The 16,203-nt window shown below is 34.7% G+C and overlaps 2 protein-coding genes across 7 annotated transcripts; both read right to left on the reverse strand.

Moving 5' to 3' along the window:
• Positions 1-590: 590 nt before the first annotated feature.
• On the reverse strand, positions 591-8,837 carry LOC106656225 (palmitoyltransferase ZDHHC15-like). Of its 5 annotated transcripts, none has more exons than XM_014377028.2 (10): positions 7,832-8,837; positions 7,308-7,334; positions 7,138-7,232; positions 6,951-7,074; positions 6,655-6,878; positions 6,417-6,564; positions 6,181-6,307; positions 5,042-5,125; positions 3,686-3,840; positions 591-1,519 (listed from the first exon to the last, which is right to left on the reverse strand). In XM_014377028.2, exons 1-10 carry the CDS (start codon positions 7,986-7,988, stop codon positions 1,506-1,508), a joined length of 1,155 nt encoding a protein of 384 aa, XP_014232514.1. In that variant the 5' UTR covers positions 7,989-8,837; the 3' UTR covers positions 591-1,505. The 5 variants fall into 5 exon arrangements, with proteins under 5 accessions (XP_014232514.1, XP_014232516.1, XP_014232520.1 ...); XM_014377030.2 differs by having other exon boundaries at positions 6,417-6,546; positions 7,832-8,835; XM_014377034.2 differs by lacking the exon at positions 5,042-5,125 and having other exon boundaries at positions 6,417-6,546.
• Positions 8,838-9,047: 210 nt separating this feature from the next.
• LOC106656118 (putative hydroxypyruvate isomerase) lies at positions 9,048-11,706 on the reverse strand. Of its 2 annotated transcripts, none has more exons than XM_014376800.2 (6): positions 11,454-11,706; positions 10,250-10,457; positions 10,060-10,171; positions 9,808-9,980; positions 9,613-9,732; positions 9,048-9,367 (listed from the first exon to the last, which is right to left on the reverse strand). In XM_014376800.2, the coding sequence occupies exons 1-6, from the start codon at positions 11,625-11,627 to the stop codon at positions 9,180-9,182; spliced, it is 975 nt and encodes a 324-aa protein (XP_014232286.1). In that variant the 5' UTR covers positions 11,628-11,706; the 3' UTR covers positions 9,048-9,179. The 2 variants fall into 2 exon arrangements, with proteins under 2 accessions (XP_014232286.1, XP_014232285.1); XM_014376799.2 differs by lacking the exon at positions 11,454-11,706 and adding an exon at positions 10,846-11,445.
• Positions 11,707-16,203: the final 4,497 nt, after the last annotated feature.

Raw genomic sequence — 16,203 nt, forward strand, 5'->3', positions numbered from 1 at the left:
CTGGTGAAAAAAAACAATATTTTGTGCTCCCCTTTAGTTAGATTTATTAAATGGAAATTTTCACCTCAAATGCAAAATTTTTCAAACGTTTTCTTGATTTTTTTAAAAATCATTTTTAATTTTTTAGAAAAGATGTAATTTAACAAAAGCATGTTTCAGCTCTCTGATATGTTAAAAAACCGAACAATATTTGTTGCGCATGTATTTCGAACACACAAAATGTGTACAATATACGATGTCCAAAGAATTGGCCAATGGCGGACCCACAATTGCAAACAAGTAGTGCTGTTGTGTTTTCTTGAATTCGTTTTTAAGCTCCTCCCCCTTGCAAAATGCTAATGGAGTCAATCAGTATGCAACCAGATCCTATGACTCTAAACATAGTTCTCATGCAAAAAACTTCTTACTCTAATGAACAATGACTTTAAATATTCAAAATTTATAATTTTCATTACTGATAAGATCTCAAAATTCACTTTCAACTATGATAAGTTGAACGATGATTTACGATAATAGTATAGGAAGGAAGAATGATTTGTTAGAAAGGAGCGTATTCGTATAAAAATTTTATAAATGATAACGAATAAATATCAATTGTGTTTGATTGCTCATCAATTTTATTATCTCTTTCAATAAAAAATTGATAAGTTTACATACTATGTCCGTAACATCGTTCGTAAGCTCATTTTTACAATCAGGCATTGAGGGAACGAATCGAGTTTTGGCTTCGCATGTTTATGAATATAAGAAAGTCGTAACATTTCTCGCATCAGTTCAATACAAATTTAATTGTTATAAAATAACAATATACAAATTAATACATTAAATAATAATGAAATAAAACATAACGCAAAGTAAGTAGCGAATGAGCGTGTTCAGCAGTGTGTATACCGTTATATAAAAACAGTGATAAATGTTATTAAAGTTACTTTTTAATTTGCATTTTTTCTGTGATTTTGATATTTTTTTTTAAAAATCGTAGTTTTTATCACTACGTAAAAACGTTTCAAAAACTAATAAGAGAAAAGGCATCATAGTTAAGTACAAAGTAAAGGATAAGTCAAGACAGAAAAAAATTGTTAATGCCGCTAACATATAGTTATTTTTGGCTTTTCTCTGCGCATAACTTACTGTTTTTTTTTGTTTTTTTTTTTTTTTTTTTAATCGATTACAGCCATTTCCTATTGTTTATATAAATCAAGATTGGCATAATCTCAATTCGAAAAAATTTTTTTTTTAAATTTGAATATTTTTTGCAAATAAACTATAATTAAATGGTAACGAATTATTCGACGTCTTAAATATTAGTTTACATAAAATTTATATCCAATATGCATTGATTTTTGCGCTTTTACAAAAGATATATTTACTTTGTCATTAATGCATATTCTTCGTTCTCTGGAACAGATCCTGGGCGTTCATATTGCTTGAAATTTACTTGGGCTAAACTAGAGTATGACTGCTTGGAACAAAATGTTCGTTTGAATATCCCGCTGATATAGGAGCTATGGCAGCAGTACTGAAAAATTACGCACCACAATTTTTTTTATTATTACTGAACTATTGTTGAATACGAGTCGGCTCCAGTTCTCGTATTTTTTTACGAAAGTTTTGATTTGATGCTCTGATGATAGATGAATCTCATTTTGAATAACGCAAAAAAGTAACGTTTACTAGAGTCGACTAGCTAAATTAATAAATAGCTGGAAATTGGGTGTAATTAAACAACAACTTTGACAAAGGACACTTGGAGTTTTTTAGGAAAATGATTTTTGATGAAAATTAAAATGATTAGAAAGAAGTGCTTAGGTTTATTCAATCTACAAATTAGTATGAAGAATTTTTTTAAATATGTATGATTGATAAAAAGAGACTTGCTCCAATCTCACAAAAAACAATTGTTGAAAAGGATGACATGAAAGAAATAAAAGAGAAAACAAATATTACCCCATGCCAAGAGCCAATATTGTCGCACCCTGAACCAACGTCAAATCATCTAACGGCGACCTAAACCGTGGCAAATTTTTCAAGAAAATATTTCATGTATATTGTAAAAATCCTGATTTTTTTCAAACCATTTTTCCAGTTAATCTCTCTGCTGTTATTGATTATCAAGGCCTTTGGTATTAAATATCCCAAGTCTTACATACATGGTATTAATCTCAATAAAATGGATGCATCTCTAAATAAGTTAAATTAAAAACCACCCCGGCGTATAAATAAAATCTTACGCAGTTAATGAACCAATTAATAGATGGCCATGAGTATATCGTGCAACATTCTTAAAAATTCATTAGTAAAAAATGTTATATCAATTTCTTATCGTTACTTTCATAGGCATGCGTGAATGTTTTTTGAAATAATTACTTTATTATTTTATTCACATAGTCAAGGAGTGGATTTTATTGACTTCCATTTATCTCAATTTATATAAAAATTTTTATTGTCAGTTGCAAACTCTCTCTTGCAATATCAAAATTGAACTTTTTACTGTAGATCCTTTGTAATATATTACACCTATACTTCCTAAGATTACAATAAACCATTATAAAAACAAACTCGTCTTATTTTATTGAATCTCCTTCGATTCATAAATGGATAATTAATATATTTACGTTACTAATTTTTTTCTTCGTTTACAGCCATATAAAATTATTAAAATTGAAAATTTATCATTTTAAATTCTTAGAATATTACTTTTTGATAATGTTAAAATTGACATTTATATTTTCGGTGAGAAATATAATATCCAATCTTATAAAAACTAAGCTTTCTACACGCTGAATTGAGCTTCAACAATATTGCTCTTACGTTATTTTTTTTTAAGGACATTAAAAAATTCTAGTAATGTATAATATTTTCAATACTTAACATCACGTTTTATATTTATTTATTAATATTTCATTCTTGCAGAGAAAAAATTCTTGTATTTTATTTTTTATCACTGCTCTCTCGCGGTACCAAAATTTAGTTACACACAGGAAAGAAATCAATTATCATCATAATCTGAATGTCGAAGTATACTTTCATTGAAAAGGAATGTCTGTAATATAGTTTCAAAAATTTTTCGAAGTGCAATCGTATTGATTTAACAACAGCTGAACATAATTAATATTTTTGATGAACACCAAGTAAAAAAAAAAATTGAGTTTTTGCGTAAGTATCATTTAAAAGTTAAGAAGTTTAATAATCTATAGTTTTTAAAATACTCGACGTATCTCCAATAATTTGACATAAAAAATCTATTCCATCCGAATAATCTTTAAAGAAATCACATTAAAAAAGACTAGACACGGCATAGATATAAAATAATCTGTTATTACGTGATTATAGTCTGCGATTATTCCTAAGCGATTATCACCAATGATCAAAATATGTATTTATATAATAATAAAGATGATTAAATTAAAATTTTTTAAAATAAACTTAATTCACAACTTAATTTGGCCGACAAAAATCTAGATCACTGCACTCCATATCCATTCACGTAAAATCATTTAAAAAAAAAAATTCGTCGTCTCTCAATCACATACACGCGTGCATATTATGGGCGACAGATGCTTGGAGTTGTTGTAATATGTACAAGTGATTGCAGTATACATAATAATGTTTCAAGCTTTTTCGAGCGAGTGATGGATTTCCATAATTCGTGTATGGCGAAAGGAGGTGCTCTAATACCAGGTACCTGCTTGCGAGCCCGTCATAATAGTCGGCGAGTCGAGTTCGGTCTCATCAGCTGCTGTGCCGCCGTTCGGCCAGGCTCGGTGCGTCTCGACGCCCAGCAATGTGTGCTGGTCCTCGTCGAATTGACGCTCGGGAAATGACACGCCATCACCAAAACTGAAAATACCGTTTTCAAGTCCAATTCTGTCACGCTCAACTTATTTTTCTTTTCTCTATGATTTATTATGCTTTGGAATCGAGTGTCCGAACTGATGACGGTAAATACGATTGGATGCGTCTGATTTTTATAACACGACTCACGATGAATTGACAATTGAAAAGAAAGAAAAAATTTATCTAATTTCCATAGTTCGTATTACGAAGATTATGAACCTGACACTTGTATCAGTAACCACATGCACAATACCTCTTCAGATCGAATTTATACACAATGGGTTACGTGTGTACAAGGGAACGACTTCGTGGTATAATTATTCGCTCAAGCAGTGAGACACAAGGGAGATATGACCTTACTAATGATCGAAGATTTAATCTGTCGTGCGTACACGAGCATTATCTCTGGACGATGCTTGATTCAATTTTCCTTACACTGCAGATAGCTCGACACACAGGCTTATGATACTTAATTTTCGTGTCTACTCGTCTAAAGCAGTTAATTTAAAAAGGCTCTTTCGGATTAATCACTAGGATTGCGTAATTTCATTTGTGCTGTTCACTTCGATTTGATTGCCACATTACACATTGAGTATGTTTAATTTTTAATTGACCAAGAATAGTGTGAAATGATAGAGAGTAATGATAGTCACAAACAACTGATAGATAATAATGATATAGAATTAAGACATTAGTGAAGAAAAAAAAATGAAAAAATTGGAGTGGAGTGGAGAAATGGATATGGCAAGGACAGAGATATATTTCATCTCAACATATCGAGAATATAGTGAACAGTTAATCTAAAAAAAGTCAAGCAGATAAAAAAAATAGTGTTTAAACGTGCAATAAACATGCAAAATAAAGAACAGCGGCTTCTTTCTCATTTCTAATTTTATTCTCATGAATTCTAAAAGCATCATTAAAATGATTAATGAATGTTAGCGCAAAAAAGCATGAAAAAAAATTGTCGAAGTCACGTCTCTCATCGGCAATTTTCACTGAGCGAAAAACTTTATTAATTAATGTTTTTGATTAGTATATCACATTATGAAGCGTAACATAACATAACATTTAAACAAACGTAGGGAAAAAATATCGCGAATTTTGAAAATCAAACAAAATACCAAGAGAAAAAAATGAAACGCCGCGTGCAGTTAGTTATTAAGAGTTACTTAAAGAATTCTGCGATGTAGAAAATGCTGACCTGTTTTGAGTATTTCCCATCGAGTCGTACGTATTGGAAGCCCCCTCGACTTGGCGTATCGGAAAGATCCAGCCATTTCCGAGGCTAGAACATAATACAACATTCACAGCAAGAAAACAAAAAGTGACCGGTATGTTCTGCCTATAAAATTTTGCCTACCGATACTTCTGTTTTTTCTTTTCGACGCGATTGCAATTTCAGCAAGAAATGGTAGAAAATTCAAGTAGATAAAAAATGAAGCCATTATAGGAGTAATAATCTTGCCTTTGATCCATAAAATCAATTGCGACTTAGCAATAAAATAGAGTGAAAAATAAAAATTATACTCAAACACTGTACATTAATGTAAACTTAAAAATGTGCATAAAAATTACAATCACAATATACATGTGCATAAATGTACAATACTTGAAAAGCAATGCAACAAAAGGTATCAATTACTGAGAAAAAAAACCAAAATAATCTACTTTCTTTCAAAAATCAAAAATATCTCAACGTCGTAATCCATCAGGTATTGTGCAATTGGTTTCTTTTTTGCTCTTAAAACGTCTTTACAACTATACATTTTTTTTAAAGTAAATAATTCATGTGTTATGTTTACACGTTTATATATATATATATATATATATATATATATATATATTCGCGTATGCGTTCAACGCGGAAGACACGCGACGCGCAACGCATTGAACTAGTAACCCAGATACAAATAACACCTCGTGTGACTGCGTCGTTCTGCGGATAAAGCGAACAACTCATCGATACAAAGCTAAAACATTTTCATTGGCCGAGAGAAAATCCTGCTTGTTTTATATTCTAAAATACTATTCGCGATAAAAAATTGTATTTTTATTTATTACAACGAAGATATGCAAAACTATCTTAAAATAGTTGCGTTCAAACAAAATTGCAGCAATATATATTTAGGTAGCAGAATGAGACACATTAAATGTTTAAGTATCGTACCTCGTATATACTTATACACAAAATAGACTTCACACGAGAGTGTATTTTTAGTAAGACTATGGTACTTTCTTCGGCGCGAAGAAATAATTGCGTTTTTTGATTTTATTTGAATCGTGACATCGATTTACGTCCGCAAATAGGAGTAAAATAAACACTCAGAATTGATTATTTACCTGGTGAAAATTGGCAGGAACCATAAACGTGGAGTATCTCCAAAAACTTCTTGGAAATTATTCAGTTTTCCAAGACTGAAACCATTCCTATCTTTTCCTGAACGGAAAACTGGGTGTCTAAAGGCCTCTGCAATAATTTTTTTTATTTGAATTTAAAAATGAATATTTTACAAATTAATTTTTCATTGAAGATTCAATTTTATCAATAGATTTTTTAATTAACAATTATTACTTACCTAAAGTTGTTCTGTTTTTCAGTGTAAGGAAACAGTGGTAGAAAAAAAGAGAGCTTAAACTAAGGAAAAACATCCCAGCAACAATGAATAAAAAGATTACATGAAATGTTCCAGGCCCCGATTGTTTTACCTGTTGACCAAAAGAATTCTTAATGGAAAATACCAGATTAATCAAAAGCAAAAACCCAACACTAAGCAAATTTAGTACAAGCATTCCTGGATTGTGCAAAGTACTTACTTTGAAGAATATTATAAAATGTTCCAAAGTTGTAAGAGAAATAAATAAGGTGTATAATGTAGCATAGCCCAAAAATAAGATGAAGAATTTGTAATTGTGGAAGCCTACACAATTATTCACCCAGGGACAATGATGGTCCATTTTGAGAACACATTGGCTGCACACACTGCAATGGTGGCATCTGTCAGGTTTAATTATTTTACAATATTCACAAAATCTAATTTCTGGAAAGTTTTTTGTACATTAATTGAGTGAAAAACTTTTAATTGATATCATTTTTTTATTTGCTATAATACCTCCTTTAATGGTTCTTGTTACTACTGGCAAATCTTTAGCATAATCATTTAAAACTTCACTCATAGCGTCATTATTTCCTATTAAAGCTTGCATTCTGTCAAGCGAGTCTTGTTGAAGTATGAACTGAAATAAAAATATTAGTTAGTAACTTCAAAACTAAATGAAATTTATAAATGTTATATGTACCTTTTCTGGAATTTTGATTAAATTTGTTGCTACTGTTTTCCAATAAGACCATATTAATAAAATGAAGAATATGTGGAAAACAATTAGGTAGATGGCTGAAAATAAAAATAATGAAGAGTTATTTTTAGTTTTACATTAATAATTCAATTTTCATAATGAATAGTTCTTACCTTGAGCAACTTTGTTAGAGACCATGTCTGAAATAAAATAAACAAGAGCATTAAATGATTAGTTCATTCAACTAAATAAAATATTAAAAAAAAAAAACAAGCATTTTTTGTGAAAAATCTAATTTTAAAACAATGGATACTTTGTTTTTATGGCTTGTACTAAAAGCATCACCACTGGATATTTCGTATAAATATTTGAAAATAAACTTTAATGCATGTTTAACACTTTAAATAGATAGACTCTTATTTATACAATAAATTTCAGAAAATTTAGTACAAAAAAGTTTAGTCATGAAGCAATATAGCATAGCACTTTAAAATATTTTATCACAAAAACTTGTTCCATTAAAATGTAGATATTTTTATTTTAGGTGATCATTTTATGTTGACCTTATTTCTTTCAACTCAAAATCACATGTTTAGGCCATAAGCAAAGTGTAATTGTATCATCAATCGATCAGAAAAATAATCATATCAGTGACACATACTGGCAATACTACGTAAAGAAAAACAATAAAACTCACTCATGCAAAATGGTACGACGAAAGCGTAATACGACCAGGCCGTGATAGTCAGGATGAAGAGCACTGGGAACCATTTGCATATCCTTATGCATTGCCAGCAAAAGTCGCGCTTTTCCGTGTCCATGTTGTTGGTACGCTGCCTCATGGCACGCGGCATGTGCGCCCTGATATACTTGGATAATCCCGGTCGGGTCGTCGACGAGCCCGATGACGTATCGCTAATACTATCCTCTGATAGTCGAGTAACCGCTGCGGACGACGACGATGTACCTGGTGGACGACGATCCTGTGGCGCCGTGCGCCATTGGGACGTTGACGAGCCTCCTCTTCCTCCGTCGCGTACAGTCTGCACTTCGTCGGCCGACGACGTGGAAATTCGCGAGGAAAACGACACGCTCGGTGCCTCCTTCAGCTTCGATATTTTATTCTATAATATTATCGCTGAGCGAGAGATTGATGCCTTATCGATAGCGGATTTTTTTTCCTCTTCTCCTTTCGCGCACAAGCACTCGGAGCTGCTCCCTTGGTATGTGCGGCGCGCAACGAGAACGAGTTTGACGCGTAATGTATATAATATAATAATTATTATAAAGTCGTGTCGAGCGGTTGTAATTGAGAGAGGGATATTCTCACATATATACGCAGCACCGATTACTTACGCACTCGCACACAACACCGTGGATATGATCTCCGTGCGTACATGTAAAGAGACGTTTTGTACGCGCCAGTACGTACGTCAAGCGCGGACTTGTTTTGATGATATGTTTAATATTATTCGCAATCGCCTGCTACGGACACTCAATTATTATGAGGGATGCGTATGCTATATTGTGTGAATATGAGCGATCGAGCGAGGTGCGGCCTTTGACGACTCGGCCACGACACTGCAGACGCGACGGCTAACTCCAGCGAAGATTTGCCACGCGTGAATCGTATACACAATTATATATAGCAGCAGAGATTTTGCGGAATAATAATTCCCTGCAAACACCACGCACGACGACGACGATTATGGCGACTTTGGGTCTGTGTGTTGTCATACTTAGGTTAGGATGTCTGCAAAACACAAGGCGATAACATAGATCTCTATGTTGCTCCGAAATTTGGCAACTTTTGAAAAGCGCGCGCACTTCGGTGTTTGTTTTGAATGTCATTGCCGTTCAAATATTTACTTTTCGGGTTGAGGGATACAGAATGACTAAAATGCTCTATTGTATACTTTTTCCGTTCTTAAATTTATTATAATAAATATTTCTTATTTATTTCCTCCCTTGTATAAACATATCGGATCAGCATCTCATTTAACAATTGAAATCTATGTACAAGTTAACAAAAGTATAAAATTTCTTTAAAACATGAACCCAAGGCGCTGTATCCATTTGAGGCCTGTCTCGGTAGTCGTTTTCGGCTTGTATTCAAGACCTATGTAATCTTTGTAATCGTGCTCTTCCAACAGCCGGAATACATAAGCGTAATCTATTTCTCCTTTGGTGTCGGGTTCTCCTCTGTGTGGTACCTGAGCTACTTGGACGTGTCCTGAAAAAATTACGAGGTGTGAGTAAAGAAAAAAGATTGGTTTTTCCGGAAATATCTCCAAAAGAACAAATAATCTATTCCGAACCGGAAGTACACATGTTTTGTTTCTTCTTACGGTGCATTTTTATGGCGAAAGTACGTCGAAATAATGCTTCTCACGCTGCGGTAACGTAAGACGATCATTTTATTCTTTTTGGGACATTTGGGATTTGATTCTTAATCTGGTTAATAAAAATAAATCTTACCAATATATGGACGGAGTTTCTCTATTGAATTAGTTATCCGGCCTTGTATTTGCTGAAGATGGAAAACATCAAGAAGTAGTCTAAGATTTGGACTATTTATTTTTGTTATTACTTCAATGGCTGAAATTTAATGAATAAATTTTTTTTAATCTCTTTCTACCTAGTTAAAATTTTTATTCAATTAAAATCGTTTACCTCTCTCATAGGAGTTTAAATAATAGCCTGGCACTGTAATAGGATTGATAGGTTCAATAAGACCTATAATATCTTCAGATGCAAATTTTTCTACAGCATATCTTAAATTGTTTTCATAAGCAGTGTGATTTTCCTGAGTTGGATTATCTACTTTTCCAGCCATAACATGGATTCTAAAAAAATTATAATATATGTTATATGATTTTATTGAAAATTAAATAAGAACATTCAATGTACATTTTATGTACTCACTTTTTACATTTCAATGCCTTAGCATAGTTTATAGTTGTTTCAATACTTTTTTTGAAGTCTTCCTCCTTTCCCGGAATGGCAGCAAAACCAAGCTCTCCTTTCGAAGTATCTCCTGAGGATTTTGAATGAAAATATCAGTAAATGATGATCAAATTAAAGTTTTTTGTTTCATTTTTTAAAGAGAAGTTACCTGTAAAAACATTTATGAGCACTTGATCGACTCCCGCTTCTTCTTTAGCTCTCACCACTTGCTCGACGCTGAATCCCAGAGGGAATCCCGACTCGACGGCCACGAAGCCGGCTTCTTTCGCGAGGGCATATCTGCCGAGAAAGTTTTCCTCCTCTTGAAACAGGAAGGACAGATTGCAGGCGAATTCGTGCGACATTCTCAGGCGTTTCTGTAAGCAAAATCGACGTGTTTTCTTTAACAAACTGTGCGCGTGACAACAACTTTGAAACTGTGCGAAGCTGTTGGCATGAATATACGAGCGAGTCGACTACTCGTAAAATAGCGAGAACTTATCGCTCGCGTCTCTTATCGAACGCAATCTCTGGGCTTATCTATACGATGCGAGATACACTCGAAAACATAGCGAGATCACGTAAACGCCGTTATAAAGTGCGCTAAACTACGATGGGTCGATTTTGAAATCGTCCACCGTGAAGTAAACAACAACCATACAATACAAATCTTGTAAAATTGCAGTGTCACCTCTGGCATAAATTACATTATACGAATGTAAATTCGCGCACTATATTCTATCTCCGTCTCTCTGGCTCTCTCACCGGTCGACCGTAATCCTCCTCGGACCACTCGATGCCCAATTTGGCCTCCTCGCGTATCCTCTTGATCGTCCTCTCGGAGACGCGCGTGTACAGGGCGGCTCGCCTCGTGGCCTGCCTCAGCGGACAGATGAGGCACTTCTGCTTGGCCTCCTGGTCGCAGGCGTCCACGATGCAGTGTATGAGCTCGCGTTCTTTGCTGCGAATCGTCGTGCCTTTCTGCCTGCATCGCATGTGTCGCCTCTCCACGTAGGGGCTCGCGTCCTCGTCGCTGTCCGACAGGTTGTACATCTCCTTGAGCTTCTCCACGTCCTGTTCGGCCTCCTCCTCCTCCGTCAGTGGCCTCTTGGCCTGCTTATTGCTCGCTGATCTTGTTCTCGGCATCGTTATTTTATGTTCACTTTTATGCGAATTATGACACTCGCCCGCGTGCGTTTGTGTATATTATTATTTTGCTCGGTATAGATCCTACCAACGTGCAGCAGACGACTGCCGCCTTGTCTTTATTGTTGCTCTAGTTTTAGGTTATGTACGAGCGCGAGCGAACGAACGCGTATGCAAAATAAATACGCACTGTGCAGCTAGCAGTATTTGTTATTTTGATTAACTACCTTGCTGTTAAGCTCGATCGACTCATCGAATAGGTGGTTGGAGCGGTGTGCGAAGAATCGCCTGTAATGTAAACAACGCCGCCGCAGTAGGTGGGCCACAGCAGTTGTCTTCGAACGTCGCACAGTGTCGGCTATAATAAAATTAGCGAACCGACCACACGCGAAGAAGAGCATAATCGGGCGTGTCGTCCCTTTCCACTCAGACTCGACTGCGTGCGTATGTACATTTTCTTTGAGAGAAGAGAGGAGAGAAGGATTGCACAATTAAGGAGGCTCTTTCGATTTTGTCAAAGATGAGAGAATTTGATGTAATTGATATCATCGATTCCTTAGAGCATCACAATTATGTAGAAAAAAAAAAAATTGGGGGTCGGCGAACTAACTTCCGAGAAAACTGCAGTCGAAAATGCTCATTTTAACATGCAGTCTTATGGGAGGCTATCTTTTTTTGTTAATAACTTTTTTCAATGATGAGAGACTTTGATAAAAGTTATATTTTCTGAAAGGGAATTTAATAATGTTTAAAATGAAATGATAAAAAATATAGGTTGGCGAACGTTCTGAAGAAATATAACGTGATAACCGTTGAATTCCTCGATGTGATCCGAAAGACGACGCAACGCAAAGGAGCGCGAAATTCAAATTCGAATAAAAATAAAAATTTTAAATTAAATAAAAAACGGGGCAATTCTGAGAAAGAAATCTTTTATTATTAAAATATGAATTGAACATTTTATAAAAAAAATCAACTAAATCTATTTCTCAATGGGAAATAAACTTAAAATCAGATGTCTGCTCGAGAAAGGCCTAGCCGTACGGCACATGCGCATTACGTTGCGTTCTGCACCATGCGTAAGCTACAGCGCGTTCGACTGTACAAAAACCGGTACCGAAAGAGCCTCCTTAACTTGGATGTGTCAGACAGCAGCGATCGTACGCGGTGCCGATTATCCGTACTGCACTCGACGCACGTGTGCACGATTGATAGAGATTCGTAAAGGCGCGACTCGAGAGCAAAAGCTTTTATAAACCGCAAGCACTCATATTTATTTATTACAAGCATGGTAAAATACGTACCATTTCTGTTTCAGACATCGGGCTGCTACTGATTGTCATCTGTCCTTGACTCGACTGTCAATATCGGCGCTCTGCACATGAAATTAAAATTAGAAAAATTAGAAATAGAAATTAAATTGAATCGCAGAGTAATTATTATTGTTTAAAACCCAAAGCGACTTTGTTAAATGATATTTTAAGTATAAGAAAATCCTACGGAAATATCAAAAATTATCGAAAATATTAATTTTAAAGATTTATTTAAAAAATTTGTTCAAACAATTTTTGGCTCGTTTTTGCTTGAAAACGTGCAAACTCGGGTTCGAAACATTCAAATTCGTTTTCAGAAAAATCGAAAGTGAAATTAGAAAATACTTTCTTTCTTCGTCTGTCAATCTTTTCTCTTGACTTGAGTGTACTTCTTTGAATTCAAATCCATTTTACTAATAGCTCAGACGGCTACTATATATAATATACTATAATCGTATGCGGTCAAGATGTGTCGAGGCCCCAAGTGTTTACCACATTTTTCACGCCTCTCATGCCATCGTACGACACATTAAAAACACGTGTGATTCGCAAACCTCGAATGAAAGGAAATCTCGGTAAACCATATCCGACAGAGATTTTCAGAAGCAAGTTCATTTCCACTTGACCTGGGGGAAATGATTCTGGTTTATAGGATCGTTTGCACAGCTTGCGCTAACCGAGCTCGACTTATCTTTTCACCCACTTGTCCAAATGTACAACTCGCATCGAATGATTGATTTTTAAGAAAAAAACTCGGGTCAGGAATTCATAAGAATACAAGAGTTAACTGATGCAAGATTATGTGAAAGTATGTCAGAATTCATCTATGATTTGTACCACTCGATCAACCTCATTAGAATGAATTATATTTGAACGTGACGAGATGAATGAGAAACTTTTTCTTGGTGTATGTATTCCTCATATTTATCCGTAACTTTAATTGCTGTATGCCTGTTTAATGTCATCTTAAACGACGCCCCCTTCTTTTTTCGGTCAATCTTAATGGGATGCCTTCATCAACTTTCATGCTTCTATGCGGAGGCGGGCAGCTGGCCTGTCTTTTTAGAATTTTCCCGGTGGGACGTTTTAAATTCGAAAGCCTAATTGAACAGTACTTCTGGGATGCATTGAAAAAAACAATGGACGGTCAGGGCATTCATGTGTGGCTAAGCCTCAAGACTCGACAAAACATTTTTACATAATTTTGAAAATAAATTCTTAAAATTGATGTTTTTATAACGCGACAAAATTTTAACAAAATAAATGAGATAATTCTAAATAAAAAAATGTTTCTCTTTCTGATTCTGTTAAGTTCATAGATATGAGGATACATAACAATTTTATTACTTTGAAAAATTATCAATCGAAATTATCAATAATGATCAACAATTGGTAAACAGAAAAAGTGATTAGAAAAATCGTTCTAATAACAGCGAAGCTAGAACTTGAACTAATTAAATTATTTCCAATTGTTGCTTCTTCAACGGATCTATAAACAAAATGAGAAACAAAAAATTGTCGCTGAGTTCGCGCGTCAAAGATATATGGCTAAAACTGCGTCTAGTACACAGCTCTTCTTATACGGGGCAATTTATTGGATCGTCGAAGCTTTTATCGAGCCATTATACTCATTCGCGTGTAAATAAATAAAATTTATATATCGCGTCGTCTCTTTGAAGTCATGGATTAATTTTTGTTTTTTCATAAATTCTGCCTGCGATGAAAATCTGAGCCACTGGCCGCGATACGATCGCCAAGACACATAACAAAAATCTACATTTTATTATTATTAATGTCTCTTTAACGCGACGCTAAGCTCGGAACGCTCGGCCGATTTTTCTAGAAAGAAACAATTTGACGCTTCGATGGAAATACATAATATATGTACTCGCTTAGGTTTAAAAAACGATCATTTGAAAGGAGTAAAAAATAAAAAACGTCGTTGCAGCGTAATATAATATTTCATTACCAGTTTGACCTTGAATCTCTTCGTCTAAAACGAGTTCGAGCGAAGAAAAGAGAGAGAGAGAGAGAGAGAGAGAAAGAGTCGACGGTATGCGCACCACGTGCAATTGGCGGACGAGTGCTAAAAGTTGATTATCCTATCGAGCAAGACTCGAGTTGTATACATGCCGGAAAGCAGCTGAGAGCGAGTGCGCGTCAGTCACAAGCTCGGCTCATGTACATTATACATATAGCTCCTATATAAACATACAAATGCTGTTTCACTGATCGATGAAGTCACCCAAGCGCATAGTGAGCTTCGAATGGCTTTGCGATCGAACAGAATGGCTTATATACTTCTCGCAGATATGAAAGGAGAAAAACGATCAAGTACATGTGGTGGTCACTTTTTTCATTTATCGGGAAGTAATGGCCAGTACAATATATGTATATGAAATAAGAGGAAGAGGAAATCGCGGCAGTACACTAGCGTAAGATCTTTGGCTCTAAGCGTATCGTTATAATAAGCTCGTGTACAGGCTTAAAAATGATTCGCGCGCAAAATGAGCACGTATCGTACGACACGCGGTAAGTAGTAAGTACATAAGTGTGCAGTTGCACACGCGTATTTATCTGCATGACCATTACATAGACAAAGCAGGCCGCGATCGCGAGCTTACGTGTCAACGAACTACCGCGACTATATAGCATCATAGCTGATGCACTATATACGAGAGCGCACAACGCATACGAACAGACGCTATATACACTATAGCACATGATAGGTATGTGTGTGTACGCGGAAAATATTTCGATCTGTTTAGCTAGTGGTAGCCGTTGCTTATCAAGCAAAGATCGAATACTTTACATCGCCGACTATTGCCAGAAGAAAGAGAGATAGAGAGAAAAATCATTGGTTTCGTCGTTGTGACGAACGAGCCGTCATCGTTTAACGATTGCATGATCGATTTGAATAATAACATAGCAATACGATTATATAATAATAGTATATAATGTTATACAAGTCACCGATAGATGGCGAACACATCAAAACGTGACTCCCATAAACGATTTAATAAAGTTTACCTATAAAAGTACAAGGTACGATTCCATTACATGTATTTACGCATTGGTAGTACGTATATTTTCCGGCAACGAATGCAAGCTCCGAGAGATTACTAATATATTTGATTGCAAGCGAAACTTGAAACATTTTTCAACTCTTCGTGGTCAAAGCTCGTGTTTTCCTACCCTTTGATTATAATAAAAATTTCATTTTACGAACAAAAATTTAAAAATACCGCATGCAACTAGTGCAACTTGAATGACAATTCACCTAGAAATTATTTGCACCCGTGTTGCGTAATGTAATAATTTTTTGAGCGTCCGGGGGAGAAAAAACTTAACATCTTCTAAAATATTTTGTATTTTCAATAATATTATCTAATAAAAGTAATCGAATACTTGACTGATTTAAAACAAATTATTCATTTGATTTTCGATATAACTTTTTCATTGAAAATGTTGCTAGCACTCAAACAATCAAATTTTTCTTTTATTACAAGAAAATTAAGTTTACAATTTACTCTTTACTAAGTTATTCAATAAGCTGATGTAATAACTCTCATTTAATGGCGTAATTTTACTGAATCGATAAAATCTCCATTATTTCGATTGAATTGAATTTTTTCTCAGTCGTATTGAAAAAAGCTCCTTTCGC

The sequence above is a fragment of the Trichogramma pretiosum genome, unplaced genomic scaffold (genome assembly GCF_000599845.2).
Source record: "Trichogramma pretiosum strain Unisexual culture from Peru unplaced genomic scaffold, Tpre_2.0 scaffold4, whole genome shotgun sequence".
NCBI lineage: Eukaryota > Metazoa > Arthropoda > Insecta > Hymenoptera > Trichogrammatidae > Trichogramma > Trichogramma pretiosum.